At 45.0% G+C, this 22,075-nt stretch overlaps 1 protein-coding gene across 1 annotated transcript; it reads right to left on the reverse strand.

Annotated features, from left to right (window-relative positions):
- Nucleotides 1-13,184: 13,184 nt before the first annotated feature.
- On the reverse strand, nt 13,185-14,144 carry LOC130887955 (olfactory receptor 13C7-like). The gene has a single exon (XM_057790702.1). It carries the CDS (start codon nt 14,142-14,144, stop codon nt 13,185-13,187), a length of 960 nt encoding a protein of 319 aa, XP_057646685.1.
- Nucleotides 14,145-22,075: the final 7,931 nt, after the last annotated feature.

A 22,075-nucleotide genomic window follows, 5' to 3' on the forward strand; every position in this document is an offset into this window, starting at 1 on the left:
AGTAATTGATTGTTCTGAGGCAAAGAGCCATCACTCTGTATTTTAGCTAAAGAAAACTCATTAAGTCTCTCCCCCCCAACACTGTTTTTAGGACTGAACCTGGGGCTCACACGTGCTCAGCAGGTGCTGTGCCACAGCGCAGTGTCCCCAGCCCCTCCCACAAATCTTTTGGTTAATGGTTTTGTAGTGTATTTTCCTTGTGATTCTATCCTTTTTTATTTCCTTTCGAGACAGGTCTCCCTGTGTAGCTCAGGCTGGCATCGAACTTGAAATCCTCCTGCTTTAGCATCCAGAATGCCCCAGTCCCATACATTTTTCAAGTATAGAAATTCTCTTTGTGTTTTTCTATGTCTCTATTCTCCTCCTCAAGATATTCATGCCTCCCCCTTTTATATTTTTCATAACATTATTTTATAATGGCTATTTAATGTCTTTGTTTGATAATTCTATCATCTCTGTGTGTATTTATGTTGATTTTTTAGTTATGAGTATTATTTTCCTTTTTCTTTACATACTGGATAGATTTTGGTTGTATGACATGCACATGAATTTTGTGTTTGGAGTGCTAAGTGTGTGTGTGTGTATATGTGTGTTGTGAGAAATGCTACTCTTCTTTTTGCTGGCATGAAGTTAAGTTGCTTGAGGATCTCCTGAGATCGCACATCTGTTCCACCAGTGTTGCCACACTCGTCTTTTATGTGATTAAATGTGTGTGTGACACGTGCTTTCAAGTTCAATTCTGCTAATTCCAACATCTGGGTAATCCTGGCAAGTATTTCGAGTGGTTGCTTTTCATCTCGATAATTGATTGCATTTTCTAATCTCTTCATGACTAATACATTTTTACTTTACAATAGACCTAGGACAAACTCCATAAAAGCCTGGTCCCCACTCCTAGGACATGGCTTGTCACGGCAGCAGGAAAAATGGAAACTAGAAATAGAACCAAATGGACAGCCTAAACCTGTAAATAATGCACAGTCTGTGAATTTAACATACTACACATTGGAAATGATAAAAATAACTCAAAGCCAAATCACTAAAAATTATTCAGTCCCAAGAACAAGAGGTGGAGGGAAGATGAGAAGAAAAGAAATGGGTCATTCAGTGTCTGGTGTGTGCATAGTTGGATTCCAGGAGAGAGAAGAGGATTGAGAGCAGAAAACGACCAGGAGACTGGTACCTGACACTCCCCAAAGGCACCCTAAGAAGAACAAATTCAAAGAAAGTTCACCCTAGAAATTATAATCAAACTGATGGATAAGGATAAAATGACTTACTAATTATAAGATGGTAGAAACCACACAGAATATGTCTGACATTTCTTCAGAAACGCTGGAGGTCACTCAACCAGCCCCCGGTGTCATGGCCCTAGTTCACCATTCTGCCTTGCCCAGACTGTTGAAGTAGCTTCTTAATTCACCTTTATTTCATCCAATAACCTCTATGGTCTCTTTTCAATAAAGCAATTATAGTGACCCTTTTAAGAAGCCTGGTTTTTCTTCTGTAGAACTTTCTAAAGCCTTCCCACTGCACTGAGCAAACAAGGCTCAGATGTATTATTACAGGCTCTCTCTAATCTGGCTTCCTCAGCTCTCTGCCCTCATTTTTCACTGTCCCTCTGATTCACTCACACACTCCAGCCACATCTTGCTTGTGCCTTTACTTAATTTCTCCACGCGACTCTAGCTTGGGTTCTTTGCACGGTTCTCCTGCTTCTTCTTGGTGAAAGGAAACGGATCACAGTTTTGGTCAGAACTAGAGAGAGAGGTCCTAGCTCCTCCCCACCGTGTGCAGAACATCCGATGCCCTCTTCTGGCCTTTGTGGGAAACTCACGTCCATGGACACACACACACAGACACACACACAGAGAGACACACACACAGAGAGACACACACAGAGACACACACAGACACATACAGACACATACACACACACACACACACACACACACACACACACACACGGTGAAACAAAAGCCAGGGGATGTGCATATGTACATTTAGATTTTACTGTGAGGCAATTACAAAAACTGAGAAATCTTCCCTAAGGGTAGCCGTTCCTCTGACTTGTCTCACTTCTAGTTTAGGATTTCTTGGATCAATTTTAATTCTTCAGGGTTCACGTTATACTGTTCCAGACTGAGGGCATGACATATGTGCACAACAAAGACGCTGTGTGGGAGAATGCTGGGATCAATCAGACACAACCCTTCACAGTCTTCTTAGTCTCCAGTGATGAGAGTCCTCTGGCACGGGAGGAGACGTCCAGAGGAGGAAAGGGAAGCCCTAGGAAGGAGACCTGGGCCTCATTTTCTACGTGGAACTCAAGGAAGTGTCAGAGCTTAGGAAATCTCTCTCCACCCAGCACCTGAGGGCACTGAACGGGAGCAGCACCCTGTGTATGACTTTCCTTGCTCCCCACAGAAGAGCAGATGGGTGTTTTATATGCCCCTCACTAATAGCAACATAAAAGTTTAGCAAGCCAAGATTCTGAGAGACCTCGAGTTCAGAAGGAGGGGAGCCTAGAGCTGTTGTGACCAACTGGAAACCAGATGAGGATGCAGGTGTCAACAGGGGCTGACAGTAACAGCTGAGGACCAGATGTGCTTGGTTTCGGCTCTGTGCATTTCTCTCAAAACTGGAGAAGATGTCGGAGAATGGCCTTGACTAAATTAGGATTTTCCTGAACTGAGGTTAAGTTTCAATCAGCCGGTGGGAACGGGATGTGCAGAGGCAAATGTTTACCCATTGAAGATCAGAGCGCACCATCTAACGCGCGCGTTGAAATGTTTACCCATTGAAGATCAGAGCGTACCATCTAACGTGCGTTGCTAGGGAGCAGCTTCCCAGCTAGGCACAGTATTTTCCAGTTGTGCATCATGCTTGCTGTTAGTTTAATAACCGGGGCTGTGGCCTTGGAGAACAAAGCCTGCCTGTTGCCTTGGAGCAGAACCAGCATAACTGAGGCCTGTTGGTTCTTCGAGTGAATTCCCAGACAAGTCTCTCCCCCACAATATCCAACACAATATGTTATACAATTCACCAGGTTATAGAATTCACTCTCCAACCTGAGGTGCCAGCCTCCAAACAACTCTCCAAAGACATGAGCACATACACCTGGACATTTCCTTGTCTTCTACTCCCTTCGCTTATTCATTTTTACAACATTCTAACATTTTGGGGGGGGGGTTCTGGGAAAGGACTCAGTAGTTGAGAGTCTACAGCTGCCCTTGGAGAGGACTGGAGTTTGGACCTGTCCCTCATTTCATGCCTGTAACTCCAGCTCCAGGGTATCTGCTGCCCTCTGCTGGCTCCTCCAGGCATCTGCACTCACTGCACACATCTCCACCTCCCTCCACAAACATACACGTAGTTACAAACATTTTGTTGTTGTTGTTTTGGGGGTTTGTTTCTTGTTTTTGTTTTTTGAGACAGAGTCTCAATATTTAGTCCTGGCTGTTCTGGAACTCACTATGTAGACCAGGCTGGTCTCAAACTCGCAGAGATCAGCCTACCTCTGAGTGCTGGGATTAGAGGTGTGTGCCACTATACCTGACCTTTAAACACATTTTAAAGCAATTTTAGGGATGAGGGTGTAGCTCAGTATTAGAGAATCTGCCTAGCATGCAACCCTCGGTTACATCTCCAGTACTGGAAAGAAGAAGTGATTTTGTTTTATTAGCAATAGAGTCCACAACCAGGCGAGAGTCTGAGACAGAGTCTCACTATTAAGCCCAGGCTGGCCTGGAACTTGATCCTTCAGCTTCCTGAGTACTGGGAGTCCAGGCATGGGCCACCATTCCAGGCTGGATTTATGTTTTACTTTCAAACTTGGGGTGGAGAGATGGATCAGAGCGTAAGAGCACTGGCTGCTCTTCCAGAGGAACAGAGTTCAATTCCCAGAAACCACATGGTGGTTCACAACCATTTGTAATTCCAGTTCTGGGGATCTCATATCTTTTAGAGGTACAGACAGTTCAAAGCAAAAAAAAAAAATCCAAAGCAATAAGTAAGGTTTTGGATGAACACGAAAACTTGGTGTTTGGAATTATAGATGACAAAAGCAGCCACACGGGTTGAGCTTCTAACGTATTCCTATAATGTGCTTTTGTTTTGGTTGATTCACACACAGAAATAGTTTGCAAAGAGTCATGCTTTGTTTTCAATAGTTCATTTTGCAACCTCAACAACTATTTAATTAAGACAACATGGGGGGAAGCCCTGTGAAATTTTTGTCCCAAGGATGATTTATGATAATGTCAGAATTTGGGTAGTTGGAGCAGAAGGAGTACGGTGAGTTTGAGGACACCCTGGGCTACAAAGTAAGTTCTAGGCCAGCCTGGACCAGAGCAAGACCCTATTCCAAAAACAGCAATAAAGACTGGTTTATGAAAACTTATGTGCACACAAATCCCAGCATATGCAAAGGCATATAGCGGGGAAGTTTATACATAATTTCAAAACTTAGAACTAAAAAGATGTCATTCGATAGGTAGGCATATAAACTGTGGTTGACCTAGGGTATGGAATATTAGTGTAGCACCGAGAAGGAATGAACTACCAAGCCATGAGAAGGAATTGTAAATGTATAGTGCTAATGTAAGAAGTCAGTCTGAGAGAGACACATGCTGTATGACTGGTTATCTGACATTCTTTATAAGGTAAACTTCAGAGACACTGAAAAGATCAACAGTTTCCAGGGTTGGGGAAAGGAGAGATAACTAGGCACCACACAGAGGAGGGTTAGGGCAATAGAACTGTCCCATAAGGTATTCGAGTGTGCCTTTGTGGGAGCTCTCAGAACGTAGGACACCAGGAGTGAGCCCTTCTGCGAGTATGGACTCTGTGAAGGGTGTGCCAATGTAGTCCGCCAGCTGTGATGGATGTATCATTCTGGACAGGATGCCGAGTGCAGGGAGAATCATATGTATGGGGAATCTTTTGCCCAATTCACTGTGAAAGCAAAACTTCTCAAAAACTTTCCTATTAATAAAGAGTCAGTTAAATGAAAGTTATTCAACATACATTAGTATATGATAACTGCCAAAGCTCTTTATTATAGATGTAATAGAGGAGTAGCAATTAAAACTTAGGGTTTGTGAGGGCTAGTTTATGTCAATTTGATACAAGATAGAGTCAGCTGAGACGGGGAGCCTCAGTTGAAAACATGCCTCCATAAACTCTGACTTAGTTAGTGATTGATGCCAGAGGGCCCAGACCAAAATGGGTGGTGCTGACTGGGGTTGGTCATCCTGTTTTCTATAAGAAAGCAAGCTGAAGCTGGGTGGTGGTGGCACACGCCCTTAATCCCTGCACTCTGGAGGCAGAGGCAGGTAGATATCTGTGAGTTCAAGGCCAGCCTGGTCTACAAGAGCTAGTTCCAGGATAGGCTCCAAAGCTACAGAGAAACCCTATCTCAAAAAAAACCAAAAAAGAAAAAACAAAAACAAAACAAAAAAAGCAAGCAAGCTGAGCAAACCATGAGGAACAAGCCAGTAAGCAGCATTCCTTGTGGCCTCTGCATCAGCTTTTGCCTCCAGGTTCCTGCCCTGTTTGGGTTCCTGTTCACACTTCTGTCCATGATGAATAGTGATGGGGAAGCATAAGCCAAATACGCTCTTTCTACATTAACTATAAACTGATTTTCCCATTAGCTTAGGCTTCTTATTAACTCTTATAACTTATATTAACCCATTATTCTTGGCTGTGTTAACCACTTGGCTAGGTACCTTATTCAGTGAGGCAGTCATGTCTTGCTTCTTCTGTGGCAGGGCCAGGACTGTGGACCAAGCTTTCCTCTTCCCAGAATTCTCCTGTTCTTGTCACCCTGCCTCTACTTCCTGCCTGGTTGTCCTGCCTATACTTCCTTCCTGGCTACTGACCAGTCAGCGTTTATTTAAAATATAATTGACAGAATACAGATAATTTTCCCACATCGCTTCCCCACCCCTCTTTTTTTTTTTTAATAACAAGAATCACTGGTGTGGGATAATGGTCTGTATTCTGTCAATTATGTTTTAAATAAACACTGATTGGCCAGTAGCCAGGCAGGAAGTATAGGTGGGACAACCAGACAGGAAGCAGAGGCGGGTCAATGAGAACAGAATTCTGGGAAGAAGGAAGTCCTAGAGGAGCAGTCCTGGCCCAGCCACAGAGCAAGCAAGATGTAACTGCCTCACTGAAAAAGGTACAGAGCCATGTGGCTAACATAGACAAGAATAATGGGCTAATATAAGTTATAAGAGTTAATAAGAAGCCTGAGCTAATGGACCAATCAGTTTATAACTAATGTAGACCTCTATGTGATTTCTTTGGGACTTAATGGTTACAGGAACCAGGTAGGAAAGAAAACCTCTGACAACAGTCAGTTGCTTTGCTAAACAGCATTCTTCTGCATGGGTATTCCAACCTTAAAAATTCTCTCTCTCTCTCTCTCTCTCTCTCTCTCTCTCTCTCTCTCTCTCTCTCTCTCCCTCTCCCTCTCCCTCTCCCTCTCCCTCTCCCTCTCCCTCTCCCTCTCCCTCTCCCTCTCTCTCTCTCTCTCTCTCTCTCTCTCTCTCTCTCTCTGTGTGTGTGTAATGAGGAACTCCTATGGAAGTGTAACAATAACTTGTATGAGTTGTTTCTCCCTTTCTTCCATGCAGGTTTCAGGGATTGAATTCAGGTCGTCAGGCTTGGCATCAAGTGTCTTTGCCCACTGGGCCATCTCACCAGTCTCCAGTTTTTTTTTTTGTTTGTTTGTTTGTTTTGTTTTTTGAGAAGGAATCTCACACTAGTCCAGTACAGAGTGCACAACCATGCCTAGTTTCTTTGGACACACCTATGGACATTTGTTATTTTTAGCTGCGGCCATTATGACTGACGATTCTCTGAGCCTTTGTTCATGAGAATGTGTGAGAACACACATGGTCATTTCTGTTGAGTGAGCACTCATGTCAGCAAAACTGGGTATTTTAATTTACGGCAGCACCTTGGTGATGACACAAGGATGCCAAGGCCATTGACAGATGCTTTTTATTAATTTCCCAAGAGGAGAACACCATACTGCACACTGCCAGCAGTGTGGGGAGGGACGAGGAAACACCAAGCCAGAGCCAGGAGTAAGAAGCAGGAGTAGGGGGATCACAAGAATATAATAGAACTTTTATGATTCATACAATGCAAAGCAGTACAGGGTAATGGCTCAGGACTGGCTCGTGGACTGACATTTGTGAGGTGGTATTAGGGGACTCAGTAGTTCAAGACCAGCCTCAGCTACATAGTGAAGGCAGCTTAGAGCCACATGAGACCCTGTCTCAAAAACCCATAAACCAAACCAAAACAAATACAAACAGCACAGACATCAATGATAAAACAGTCTTTCACTCCCAGAAAGCCTATGGTAGCGTGTTAGTGTCTTAATACACGCACTGAGCCATCCCCCTGTCTTCCCAAGCCCTTGGACCTTTCCAGGAGTCAGACTTTCCTAAGAAAATGTGAATATTAGTCTGAAGATATTCATAGGAAGTGACCATGCCATGGATCCAAACTCCTGGTGTCTCCCCATAAATGCTTTATTTGAGGCAGGAACTGCCCACCTGCAAGAATGAACACAACCCATTCATTTACTGAGCAGGGGAAGCTATTGGAAACACGATTTGAGAAATGTAAACCAGCCTGGTGAGAGAGGTATTGTGTGGCAGTGTGGACCAGTGCAGTCCTGGTGAGTGCAGAAAGACGTTGGATCTTTCCAAATGTAAGTAAAGGACCCCAGGAGGCCCCAAACAACACAGCTTCCACCTAGAAGTGTCTTCCCTGCCTCTCTCCACCACCTTCTGAGTGCTGCAGGTGAGCAGGATGGGCACCAACCGGAACGGACACTTACTGGAGGTGTAGAATCTTGGACCCACCCACTCCAGAGCCGCTGAGACCAATATGCATTTTCACAAGGTCTTCAGAATTTGAGATGCAGATAAAAGGAACTTGCGTGATTCCCGGCCCGCAACTTTCAAACTGCCCACCAGATGGCAGGTTTGCAGCAGGCAACCCTTAGCTAGAGCCATCAGGCACTCAGGGCTCTTTGTAATCATCAGGGAATTGGTGTTAATGTACCCTTGAACTTCTGGGAAATGAATGGCGGAGGTTGCACAGGAAACCCTAATCAAAGAGTGCCAGGTCGTCCTCGTCATTCTTCCCGTGCCGATAGTCTCCTTATTTCCCCCGTGCATTGTGAGTGAGAGGGATAGCCGCCCACTCTTCATTTTACAAAGAAATTGAGGCCCCTAGAGACGAGACTGTCAAGAGCTCAGGGTAGAAACACTGTTGGACAGACCGGGAGGGCAGCTGTCTGGCTGAGAGTTCCTTACACGGGCAGGCAGCCTGGCTACCTCTGCCAGATCCCAGTTGCTCTTTGAAGAGCTCTCTCATTTCCTCGGGAGAGCTGGAAGCAGTGATGTACACTCAATTTGGACCGCTAATGGGCTGCTCAGCACGCGCCGCCCTGGACTTAGCCTCTAAGGGAGCCAAACATAAGCCTTAATGGGGAACATGCGGGACCAGCTCTGGTTCCCAAGGCATCCCTGGGCATCCCGATGGCCTGAGTCAATGGCTCTCCCTGGCTGAGGCTCCTACTGCTAGACAACTTCCCCCTCAGTCTGTTTTGTTTTCCTCTTTCGTCTCTAGAAACAGTCACTTAAACAAGATCTCTCTCTCTCTCTCTCTCTCTCTCTCTCTCTCTCTCTCTCTGTCTCTCCTTTCTTGATTAAACGAGTACATTTGGATTATATAGTCTCATTGGAGCTGAGGCTGCTGAAACCTGAAAAATATACGCTTAGACTATAAGAATTTAAAAATATTTCGGGGAGGTGGGGTGGTGGCCCCCATAGAGAGTGCACTATTAAGAGGTGTGGCCTTGTTGGAGTAGGCGTGACCTTGTTGGAGGAAGTGAATCACTGTGTAGGTGGGATTATGAGGTTTCCTATGCTCAAGCTGTGCTCAGTGACACAGTTCACTTCCTTTTGCCTGAACAAGATGTAGGACTCTCAGCTCCTTCTCCATGTCTGGCCATGACGATAATGGACTAAACCTCTAAACTGTAAGCCACCCCAATTAAATGTTTTTTCCTTTAAATGAGTTGCCATGGTTATGGAGTCCCGTCACAGCAACAGAAACCCTAACTAAGACAGAAGTGAAGCAGACAGTTACAATTCTCCTTTCTATCCCATTGGTAGCTGTTGGGAGGAATGCTAAATTAGAATTGTCATTGAGCAAAACTTGTGACAGTTCCTCGGGTTAAAAAGAGAATAGCCAGGCAGCACAGTGATGCTTCTGAGGAGATCTGAAGAACACAAAACCAGTACTTCCTCCTCATTGTAACTTTATCCACCATAGCCAAGATGAATGGTTGAAGAAAAGATGGTGTATACACCCAGTGGAATACCACTCAGCCATTAAAAAGGAGGACACACTGTCATTTGGGCAATGTGGATGAACTTGAAGGTCATGTGAGTTGTAAGTCTCAAGCTGCCTGGAGAAGTTAAGACTGTGCAGAAGTTAACCCTGTGCTCAGGCTGCCAGGGTGGAGAGGGGAGTCATCTTGCTGGTCCCTGAGCCTAACTTCTGTGAGCAAATCTCCAGATCTAATCTCAGACATCTGAAAAGATATGTCTGTGTTGTCCAGCAGCTGCATCCCAGGAGCGACTGTGTCCAAATCTAAATGGCAGCAGAGGCTCTTCTGTCCACGTAGAATGCTGACAGTCTCGGATTAAAAACAGAGTGACCATACAGCGCAACAACGTTTCTGAATAGATCTCCAAGGAAAACAAAGGAGTAAGTAAACCCAACACATTAGAGGGTTTTATGAAGCGTATTTGAGGAGAAGAAGAGAGGACTGTTCTCTCCGGAGTCAGGACTCCCGACTGTGCTCCTGGGGACTACTCTAGGAGGCGTGGATTGGAAGAAGGAAAGGGGGGGCTGCCTTCCTAGGCCTCACTTCCGTAGCCCTGCTGGATCGGGCACAGCAGACAGCTGGGGAGCAGCTGCTGACATGAAATCAAGTGCCCATGACGTTGCACACAAAAGTGTGTTCTCGGGAACCAGCAAGGGTGGGTAAAGGTGCGTTCCAAGAAAGCCTAAGCCCAGAGCCCACATAAAGATGGAGGGAGAAAACCAATTCCACAGAGATGTCCTTTGACCTCCACAGATGTCATGGCATGAATACACACAAACAATAATAGTAATGAATTAGAAAAAATTAAAAATAAATTTGTACTTAGATACAATTGCTGTCTCCTGCACATGACATAGAATACCTGTGGTAAATCCAGGGGAGGAGGAACTGGGCAGGCAACTTAGGTCAGGGATGCTTTAGGGACTGTCTACTGGAAGATGACTTTCACACAGTCCCACTCCCCGGGCCTGGATCCACACCAGGTGTCTGAGTCAATTTCCCATTGCTATAACGAACTACACGAGGCTGAGTGCTTTTTACAGAGATTTACTGAGCTCATGGCTTTGGATCCCTTCTCTTCCCCTTTCTTTCTTTTGGGAGGCAGGATCTCACACTGTAGCCCAGGATAGCCTATCACCTACTGTCTAGACCAGGCTGGCCTCACATTCCTAGTAATCCCCTCGCCTCAGTCCTTTCAGAGCTTGGATTACAGACACGAGCTGTTCTTCCTGCCTTCACTTGTTTCGTTGTAGGTTTTGTTCATTTTGGTTTTCTGAGACAAGATCTCTGACTTGCTTTGTAGCTGGCAGTGGCCTTAAATTCTTGATCCTCCTGCCTCTACCTCTCGAGTACTGGGATTATCGGTGTGTGCCACCACACCTACTTTTCAAGTTAATTTTTTAGGTTAGCATACAAGGTGATGGGTTTTGTCATGGTGTCTTCCATCCTGTATTTGTGTCATTGTTCTCTGTTCTTGTTCGTCCCCCTCCCCTACCTGATGCTCCTCTCGGGCACCTCCCTTCTCCATCTGGTTCTTTCTCCCCTCACTTCCCTTCCTGCTTTTCTGCCATGTGTGTTCCTTTACTTTCTCTCTATCCATCTGTTTCCTTGGTTCTTATTTGTGGCTCTGTTTGCTTATTTGCCACAACTCACCCAGTAAAGGACTAAGAAAACTCCCAAACACATTTGAGACCCCTAAAATAAAAACAGATTGGGGGGAACGTAGCAAAGGGAAATGGAAAAGAAACAAAGCCAGCCTGGTTTACGTAGTGAGTTTCAGGACATCCATGGCGGTATGGCAAGAGTCAGGAAAAAAAAAAACCTGCACCAAAAAATCCATTCATTTCTTTTCTTTAATGGAATTCCTGTGAGCAGGCTGATAGGAGTCTTCAATATCAGAATATCAGTCAGGAGCTGTCTGTCTTTCCTGCGATTTCCATACAACAGGAAGAGTTACTCAGAACTTCCTAAACTAGACCTTTTGTGGGATCTTCCACTGCCCTCTCAAGTCCCTTGACCTCTTCACTGTGGTCCCCAGCTTCAAGTTTACCCTTATGTCAGTATCCAGAGGGTTCCTGTGAGACTGGCCCCATCTTCAGCATCAAAGGTTAGCCCTGCCAGGCAGTCAGGTTCTCGTCTGCTGCTATGTTTGGTTTGGGACTTGAATGAGTACCATCAGACCAATCCCTGTAATCAGAGGTTCCACTCTGGCCTGCCAGCTCTCAAATAACCTCTCAGAGACTTAATATTATTTATAAATGCTTGGCTGGTGACTCAGGCTTATTATTAGCTAGCTCTTACATTTAAATTAACCCACATTTCTTATCTATGCTTTGCCACGTGGTTCCTGGCTTGCTACCTCATTTTCTACATGTCTTGTTTCTTTAGGGGCTGACTGGTTTCTCCCAGACTTCATCCTTATTCTCCTGTATCTCTTCTGGGATTTCTTGCCTGGCTCTATCCTGCCTTGCCATAGGCCAAAGCAGATTTATTTATCAACCAATGAGAGCAACATGAATTCACAGCATACAGAAAAACACCCCAATGGCAAATCCTTGAACCACAGACATTTGTTCTCTGGCTGTGGGAACCAAAGGTTTTTATCCCGTGAGTGAGTCTGGAAACAGAAACCCCACAGATGACAAGAGGCACAAAGATCCAACCTGATAATAAGATTGGTGTGGAAGAGTGAGATTGTGTCAGAAGCAAGGAGCTGTGGCTGACTGAGCAGGCTGGAGTCTGGCCTGACTTTGAATAAAGCTACAGTATTTTTTAAGTGAGTTTGAGGAGAGTCCCCTCTTTTTACCTATCAAAGATGCCCTGGTTGTTGTGATACCCAACTTTTACTGCTCTTGAGACGGCCACTGACCATGCATGTGTCCAAACCTGCAAACCACAGTCCACCACTCCTGTGCTGGAGCCAGTGGGGAGAATGTTAGCTGATCTGAGGATTATTATAGCCATTTTCTTCCCCCTACTTTATATGTGTGATATACATACATACATACATATATATATATATATATATATATATATTGTACTTATGTATATAAGTATTTCCTCACAGACAAGTCCCATCACTGAGGGACAGACTCCTTTTCCTAGTGCTAAGAAGTATTTCCAGAATGGTGCCATTGGTCACTGTGGTAGCATGTGTGATATTTTGCAAGCTTATCTTTTATAAAATTATTTACTTACTATATATGTGTGTGTGTTTTGTGTGTGTGTGTGTCCAGGACCCAAGTTCAGGCCCTCAGGCTTACACACAAGCACCTCTACCCACTGAGCCATCTCACTGGTCCTTTTCATGTCAAACACAAACACTGAACAAAACCAAAACACATGGATAATTCCAAGGCACACACCACAGTAGCAGTTCCTTGCATCGCAAGTGGAGGACAGCAAGAACCAGGTTCTGCATCTGTTTCCTAATGGTTTATGTCAATGTCTTTCCAGAGATGCACAGCAGCTTGTGGTCTTGAAAGAGTTGAGCTGGAATGACAATGAGGTTGAGCACGAAGCCACCAGCCAGCCAGCATCTCCAGCGATGTGAAAGCTTTTCCTTCCAGCCTATTAAATAGAAGCTTCTACTGTTTATGGAACACTGACAAAAAAGCAGGTTCATTTTCAGTGTCAGTCCTGGGGTCCTGGCTGGACCTTGGGGAAGTCACTGCTCTACACTGAATCACTCTTTTTGTAAGCACAGTGAGGACTTCGGAAGTCCTTCATTCTGGCAGCCTGGATTCAGTGACAGTCACTCAGTTATGGGCTTCTGAGTCACCAGGTTCCTCACAGCAGCCCTCACGTCCTTGTTCCTCAGGCTGTAGATGATGGGGTTCAGCATGGGGGTCACCACCCCATAGAAGAGGGAGATGAGCTTGTCTGCAAGGTCTTGCTTGTCTGCCCCCAGGGGGTCCTTGGACTTGGGCTTCCCGTACATGAAGAGGATGGTCCCATAGAAGATGATGACCACAGTGAGGTGGGCAGAGCAGGTGGAGAAGGCCTTCCTCCTGCCCTCAGCGGAGGGGATCCTCAGGATGGTCACAAGGATGAAGACGTAGGAGACAAAAATGAAGAGCACTGGGATTGCCAAGAAGATCATGTTGGCTACAACCATGCTGATGACATTGATGGTGATGTCGGCACAGGCCAGTTTCAGGACAGCCAGGATCTCACAGGTGAAGTGATTGATGACATTGTCCCCACAGAAAGGCAGGCGCATTGCCAAAGACGTCTGTACTATAGAGTTGGTGATACCACCTGCCCAGGAGCCAGCAGCCATGGGCACATAGGCAGCCTTGTTCATGATCACTGGGTACCTAAGGGGGTTGCAGATGGCCACATAACGATCAAACGCCATCATACTCAGGAGCACGCACTCCGTGGCTCCCATGGCAAAGGAGAGAAACATCTGCAAGGCACAGGCTGAGAAGGAGATGCTCTTCCTGGGGGTCAGGAAGCTGTCGAGAATGAGGGGGACCGAGGAGGTGGTGTAGCAGATGTCCAGGAAGGAGAGGTTCCCCAGGAAGAAGTACATGGGTGTGTGCAGGTGGGCATCGAGGATGGTCACCAGGATGAGGACCCCGTTGCCCAACAGGATCACCAGGTACATCAGCAGGATGAGCAGGAAGAAGGTTTTCTCCAGCTTTGGGTGGGCGGAGAGGCCCAGGAGAATGAAGGTGGTCACAGGGGAGGTCTCATTGGATCTGTCCATGGTACGTCAGTTCTGAAACCTGCAGGAACTCAGAAATCAGCATCAACGTTCTCTTACTCCAAATGCTCCTGGGCAACCGAGCAAAAGCCTCACTCTGCCAAGCAGCTGAAGACATCCTGACAGCCCTGGCATCTCTGTGGAGTTATTCACTTAGGAAATAAAGGGGGGTAGATATTTAACTTCCTAACTTAGTAACAAGTTAAGTTGCACTATCCTTCCTGCAGAACACAACTCAGAAAGTGGCAAAATGTATAACATGATGCTCTAAAGCATTGGAGAGAAAATAAGAGAGGTTATACAGGCAAGATTATGGGGCAAATGAGGGTCCAAGCTCTTGAGGCTTTTGCACCTCTGGAGGTCACCAAGAAACCTTAGCACTCAACCTCACTGGCAGTCTCATGGAGAGAAAGAACGGGCTTCAAAGCACAAGGGCCGGTGTCCAGGGCACCCATCCAATGCAAACGTTGTCCCCTTGTGATGGAACCCCAGGGCAGCACCACAGGGCAGGCATTTGTGAGTGCTGTTCCCACCTTCATAGCCTCTCAGGCTTAGGACCGGACTGAGGAGGAGGTCCCAGGCCTTTAGTGCTCTCAAATCCACAACAGAGGCAGATCCAGACCTCTCTGAAGGAAGATAGCATCACTCTAGTCTGAGATCATCCCTGCGAATAGCTTTTCTATACAACTGCTGCCACACATTTTAAAAGAAAAAAGTTGTGAGGTGGATGAGGTTCTTGCTGAGCAACCATGAATACCTGCGTTCTGATACCCAGAACCTTAATAGAAAACCGGATAATCATAATGGTCCACATGTAATCTCAGTGCCCAGGAGGCATAGACCAGGACTCCCTGTGGCAGATAGACTAGAGAAGCTTGTAGCACAAATAAGAAAAACCCAGAGTCAGATATTGGGGTTCAACCTGAAAACCAGAAAAACAAAGCAGCCAAGTCATTAGAGATGTCAGCTGGGCAAGTGCAGACTAAGCAGACTAAGCCTCTCTCTCCTCTCATTTTATGTTCCCTCTAGGGCTGGGATGAAAGGCATATGACTCCCTAGTGCAGGGGTTAAAGGTGTGGGGCACCTGCACCTGAATTTGTTTCTTTTTTCTTTCTTTCTTTTTTTGATTTTCGAGACAGGGTTTCTCCGTAGCTTTTGGTTCCTGTCCTGGAACTAGCTCTTCTATTCCAGGCTGGCCTCGAACTCACAGAGATCCGCCTGCCTCTGCCTCCTCAGTGCTGGGATTAAAGGCGTGTGCCACCACTGCCCGGCACCTGAATTTGTTTCTGCATTGATCTTGTGTAGCCCAGGGTAGCCTTAAACTCACAGAGATCCATCTCCCTCTGTCTCCCAAATCCTGGGATTCAAGGTGTGTGCCATCACTGCCTGACCTCTAGTGACTTCGCTTTGCCTTTCTGAAAGACCCCAGATTAGCTGCTGTAATGTCATTTTGCAAAGCTTTCACACAAATAGATGTAAGTTCAAGGTAAAGTCAGCACTCCTAGGCAGTCAAACAGGATATCTATGGTCAGACACCAGGCCTAGGAGGGGAACGAACAGTCCTGGGAAAAACCACATGTGCCCTAGATAGGGCCAAGTCAGCTATTATTATCAGATGTACGTGTTCCCGAGGAACTTGTCCCCAAATTGACCCATCTCCTCATTCGAATTGACCAATAGGATTCCTGTATCCATGCCTTTGCTTCTATATGCCTGCTCCGCCTGCCCGTTTCCATATAAAAGACTCCCTGCCCAGCCTGGGGGCGTGCAAGTCCTCCGAAAGACTTTGCGGCCCGCAGGTACCTGTGTACACCAAATAAACCTCTTGCTATTTACAGCCAGGGGTCTCGGACTGCTCCTTGGGTTCAGGGGTCTCCTCCTGAGGGAAGGTCCTCCCCGAGGGTCTTTCATTTCTGATCTTTAAGCAAGCTTTATTTATTAAAACGTAAATAAAATATCACTATATAAGCTAGCCAAATGGACCTGTCACAGGTTCCTTGGGAGAACCTGCCTCAGTAAATGAATGAGTAAGACATCTGATGTCAGTCTCTGTCCTCCACATATACGTGTACATGCACACGTGTCCACACATGTGAATACACGAGCATAACACCACTAGGGAGGGAGAGAGAGACAGATAGAGGGAAGGAGGGAGAGAGGGAAAGAGAGTAAAGTCTGTAAGTAGAGAACACAAACAGAAGCCAGCAGAAACCCATCGTGGGGGCAGCGACAGTCGAGGTGACGGCTCTGACACTGATGCCTCTTTGAGAAGCAGCCCTGCCACATTGGTACCACAGTGCTGAGTCCTAGCAGCCTGTAGACACATATCCACTGGGTTGTGAGCACTGGGAGGGCAGCCCTTGGCCCAAGAGCTCTGACCACCTTTTCTCTCATCTTGTGTTCTGCTTTGCTCACACCAGCGCCTCTGCTTCGCTCCTGTTGATCCACTGAGCCCCGGCTTGCTCTGCTCACTCTAGAGATGCTTGATGGGTACCTCAGAGTTTTAAATTCCTCTTGACACCGGGATTTGTTTTGGCCAGTGGAGAAAATCAAACCAAACCAAAAGAACCCTCAAAACAACAATGAAAACTTGTGTGTGACCTCAGGCATCTGATTTTACTACCACTGTCTCTAAAACAGTCGTGAACTTCCCAGACAGTCATCCATACAAGGGTGAAGTGCAACTCAGTCCCTCCCTCAGTCCTTACTATGAATCTGAGACACTGCTCCGTTTGTGCTTAGACTTAATGACTGTCACCATGTCAGGGCCACCGTAACTCAGCCTGGGTTAACTTACTGGACATCTCCTTTGGGCTAGACATACTTCTAGGTTGGAGGAACATTGCGGTGAAAAAGGCATGGTCCTGGACCCTAAGGGATGATTCTAGTAGGGAAATAGTTGTGAAATTAAATAATCACACGGGCATCCATATCATTGTTATCAACATAAAACATCATATTGCCGAAGTGATCACAGCAGGCCTTGACCACACTTAGCAACCTATTCACCTGTTGCTGGGGGATTTTCCTTCCTACACTCCCGATAAGCCTGGAACCCAGGCTTCACTGTCAGAATGACAGTGAACAGAATTGGGCTTCTCTGTCTAGCCCTGCTGTCTGGAACCCCATTCCAAGGCAGTGAATCCCTCTTCTACACATCAACCTCCTCTGTCCATGAACGGCTGCATGTCAGCCTGAGGATGAGCAAGAATCTATCTTTTTCTCCTAGGGTTTTAAAAATATATAATATTTCTTAGAGGCAACATATCATCCACAAATCAACCACAAGGTTGATAATGTGAATAGTCTCCAAGCTTGAAGACAGCCCAGGGTCACGGAGTATGTTGTCCGTGTAGTATATGGGCTGGGCTAGGCAGGGCAGTATCCAGCTAGGTTTTCTGTTCTCCCGTGGTCAGGCCTCATGTCTCCCCTAGGAATCCAGGTTTTGTAAAGGAAACATTTCCTTTAATATCACCAGCACCAAACCCAGAAATCCAGCTCATTGGTACCATCGGACTGTGGACTTTACAAAATGCCCAGTGGTTTCAGGTGAGTGACAGAGGATGGCTTGCCAGGGTGGGGGTGGCTGGCCAACCTTCCCTCAGCTCTGGTCTTAGGGACTCCTGAAGCTGCATGGGTCTCTGTGATCCCGTGAGAACTATACCACACTGCCTTGGGCCCCTCTTTTGTAGGCTGATCTGAATTATTGTTCTGCTAATGAAAGCTTGGAATTGTTTGATCAAAGTCTCCACTTACCTTTCTTGAGAACATGTTGACCAAGAATAGCTAGCTGCTTTCTCAAAGAGTGGGAAAGAACTCAGGTGAGAGCTCAGAACTTGTGACGCCCTAAGGGTCAGGCTGGACCTCCCCCCTCTACCTACCTCTTGTGCTCAGGGCACAACCTCCAAAAGTTGGGACATTACCCTTAGAAGTTAATTTAAATTCTAGTTAGTTCTTTGAGACTGTATTTTAGTCCCCAAGGCCATTTAAAGCTCAGAAAGCATGTGTCTTCGGCTTAGAAACTTTGTATCCTTCTGGGATAACATCCCTAAGATCCAATTATCTGGAAGGCACTAGAAGAAGTTAGCTAGCTACTTCTTTTCATCATTTCCTTCCCTCTCTTCTCCTTCTGAACAACATAATTGGTCAGTAGTGTCCATAACTGTTTAGCAATTATGCAATTCTCCAAGATCTTCTCTCCAAGATCTTCAGTGCTATGGCCAAGTCCTCTTAGCCCTACCAGCCTATGGTGGTGCAGTGGCTTAGGGGAGATATCTGAGTGAAAAATTACATTACATTTTTATCCTGTTAAGCACTGTGAAGCAAACGGCTATGATCTCCCTTAGTCCTCATTGGGCACCCAATAAAATGATCGTCCATCTGGTTCATATCCCTTAACCTCATAGGAGTCACTGACTGAGTGTGACCCAAGACACGGTCTAGAGAATGGGCTCATTGCTGTGGAACAATATCAATGCGCTGTAAATATGTATTATTTTTCATTGGTTAATAAAGAACTGGCCGGTGGTCCTGATGAAAAACTTCACTTACAAATGGCATCCAAACATCTGGCACCTATATCCATACAAGAAAGCTTTTTTTTTAAAAGGTTCTAAACACACTAAAATGGAGCCAAACTCAGCTTCCTAATCTCATATCTCCCCTGTTGGTCTCTGTAGAAATACATCTCCCAGCCGCTGCATGTGTGCTTAAGCCACCAACGCAAGCCTCACCAGTATGCCATGAGCTAAGTCACATGGCAGGTTCTGGCAGTTGCTCATGCAGGCCTTGGTGCAGAGAGGCATCTCCTGGCCATTGCCTGTGGGATGGAGTCAGACCAACTGCCATGCGCTAGCACCATGCACTAAATTGAGCAGTGCTGGTGGTTGACATAATGTAAGATTCATCTCATGTGATCAAAAAGCAACACAGATGCTCAGTAAAGACAGATACAGATGGGGAAAAAAACCCTCTAAATTGGTTACAATGTGTTTAAAAATATACACAGGCTTGGGAGAGAAAAAAGATATACATACAGTCATAGATTTAAAAATAATAAAGTGAAGTCCTTAAAAAAGGAGTAAAGTAAAATTTTAAAAAAATCATCCCATCAAGATAGGAAATCCACAGAGAGTCTGGCTCCTGTATGTTATTGTGCTGTCTTTGAAACTTTTGACTCTGATAAACAATTGACAGCTGCTGAAACACATTGGATTATGGAGGCTGCTGGTTTAAACCAACCTATGTTTTAAAAATATCTCAACTTCAAAATGGAAGTTAAAAGATGATGAGAGGCTGAGGATTCATTCCAGGTTGATATGGATCAGGTTTGATTGGGGAAAATCCTGAAAATCCTGGATACAGACATAAAGAAATAAACCTAGAAAAACTACAAAACGTGTAACATATATTTTACCTGCTCAAACATAAAACTAAAAATCACTTTGGCTGGCTTGTGTACAACACAATCTATTCTTGTATTAATGCAGATATGTATGTTACCTTAAAAGTTTATGTATTTTCAGAGCAAGGGGACCAGATACCAGGTGATCCAGCATCTCAGAACACCTCTGTTGCAGTTTCCTCAGAGTTCTGCACCCAGAACAGCTTCAAGGCTGCTGGCTGAGATGGTCCAGCCTCACAGACTACTCCAGCCAAGACTTAACTATTATCCTAAATTTTCTCAGGGTCCCCCAAAGATGCCAATGCCCCCAAACAACAGAAAGCTGTCTAGCGAAAACAATGCCCAGATTTCCAAAAGATTGGTTGTGGGTGTTTGTCATCATTTAAAGGGGGTTAGTTACAAGTTGTTATAGATCATAGTCAAGAAAAAAAGCTAAACAAATGAGTTAAAGTTGAATATTTCTTTCTAAAAGAAAAAAGGGGGATATAACAAAAATGATGAGATAAAGGGGTTAATGATTTAATCTACTTTAATCAAAAAAGAACTATTAATCTCAAAATATTTTACATTGGTATGAATTTTGGTTTATTGATACAAATTTAAAGTTATTTCTACTATACTATATGTATATTTCTATTCTTGTTTGTGGTATTATGCCTATAAAACTCATTTAAAAATGGAACGTATAATTAAGGAATACAGGCTAGTAATTTGTCTTCTATAATAATCAAACTTGTAGTCAGATTAGATATATTTTCAAGGTTAAACAAATATATTTAGATAGACAGATGGTCTTCAAACACTTCAAAGACCTACAGAATATGGTGGTAAAAATGTTTTAATAACATAAGACTTTTCCTAACAGTGAGGCATGTCTGCTCCTGGCAGCACCAATTTACTTCAGAGAGGATAATGGGTATTGAAGAAACTCCATATGAAGTTTGTTTTCTTTGTGGCAAAAGTTAACCACTGGCAAAGAAACTGCCATTGACTCAATTGCTGACAGTTTACTGTCCAAGCTGAACCAACAGGATGCAAAATAAAGGAACTGCTAGACTTGGCCAAGACAAGGTGGGACAGTCCTTCAAAATTCCCTGCTTCTCAGAAATGTCTGACATCTAGATATAGTAGGCCTGTAGGTCAAAGATGGCTGCTGCAATATTACAGAAGAACTTTGGATAACTGTCCATGCAGCCAGATGTCCCTGTTTTTAGGTAATATTATACCCTTCTGGGGTCTTTGATGGAGTTAAGAATAAATAATTCAAGTTTCCCTTAGTTATGATAACAAATAAATTAGGTATAAAACTTTAGGCTCACAGAGATATGAGAGATAATAGAGTGTTTTCTCTAATTCTGCCAAATACAAATGGATTGGTTATTGTAACTTTAATTCATACTTGATAACTATTTTGTTGTATATATATTTACTATGTTAAAGTTAAAACCTTTCTTTTTAATTAGACAAAAGGGGGAAATGTTGTGGAACAATCTTTGTACACTGTGACTACGTATTACTATCATTGGTTAATAAAGAGCTGACTGGTGGTCCCAATGAAAAACTCCACCTGCAGTTCATTCCTTTATTCTGTAAACTTCAATTTTTATGCATCAATTAATTAAGTTTTGAGACAAAGTCTCATGTAGCTCAGGCTCCTGGCTGGCTTTAAACTCCTGAATTTCCTGCCTCCCCCTCACAAGTGTAGGGATTCTAGGCTTGGGTCACCATACCCAGCTTCAGCAAGCTTATGAGCCTGTATTCCAATGAAATGGAAACCTGTACTTGGAGGCAGGGCTGGCCATTCAGGGATTGTACCCTCCAGTGGCAAGGAGGTGGGAATGCAAGCTGGCTGGGGATAGGGCAGCTGCACCACTTGGAATCAATCCATTCTCAGCATTGGAAAACAGACAGGAAAAAGGAGGTTTGGGAAGGGAGAAGAGGAGAGAAGGGGAAAGAAAAGGAAGATTGATTTACAAATGGGAAAAGCTGTGCTTGGGTAAAGATTAGACTGCCTGGCTGCTGGGAAATTTGGGAGGAGACAGTGCCACACCTCCTAGTGTGGAGCCTGCACTAACTGGCTCACTGGAGGTGCACACCTCCCACCTCCAGTCCCGATGGAGGGAAGCCCTGCATCCCGCACAACCAGGAGATACTTGGGCTTCGATTTATCACGACCAAGTTTAATGTGTCAGACATTCTATTCCACACGTGGGCGTGTGTGAGTGTGTGTGTGTGTGTGTGTGTGTGTGTGTGATTGTGTTTTGCCAAGGATAAGTAGTCTGAACTCCAGGTCCAAGCATTTCCGGAATTGATAGTTACGTTTATTGCGTTCTCCTGAAGACAAACGTGGGCATGACATCCCCTTGGAGGTCACATATATTCCCATGTTTCTCGGGAAGGTTTTGATTCAGCTTGAAGGATTTACAGATTCGGCCGGGAATCATGAGGAGCAGTGCACCTCCCAGAAAGGAAAGAAGCAGCAAAGTCTGGAAGCAGGTGCTATAAGGTCAGGGAACCAGAACTCAGGATG

This window comes from Chionomys nivalis, chromosome 16, assembly GCF_950005125.1.
Source record: "Chionomys nivalis chromosome 16, mChiNiv1.1, whole genome shotgun sequence".
NCBI lineage: Eukaryota > Metazoa > Chordata > Mammalia > Rodentia > Cricetidae > Chionomys > Chionomys nivalis.

Excerpts from the sequence above, each read along its gene's own strand:
- LOC130887955 (XM_057790702.1), bottom strand. The coding sequence starts at position 14,144 with ATGGACAGATCCAATGAGACCTCCCCTGTGACCACCTTCATTCTCCTG.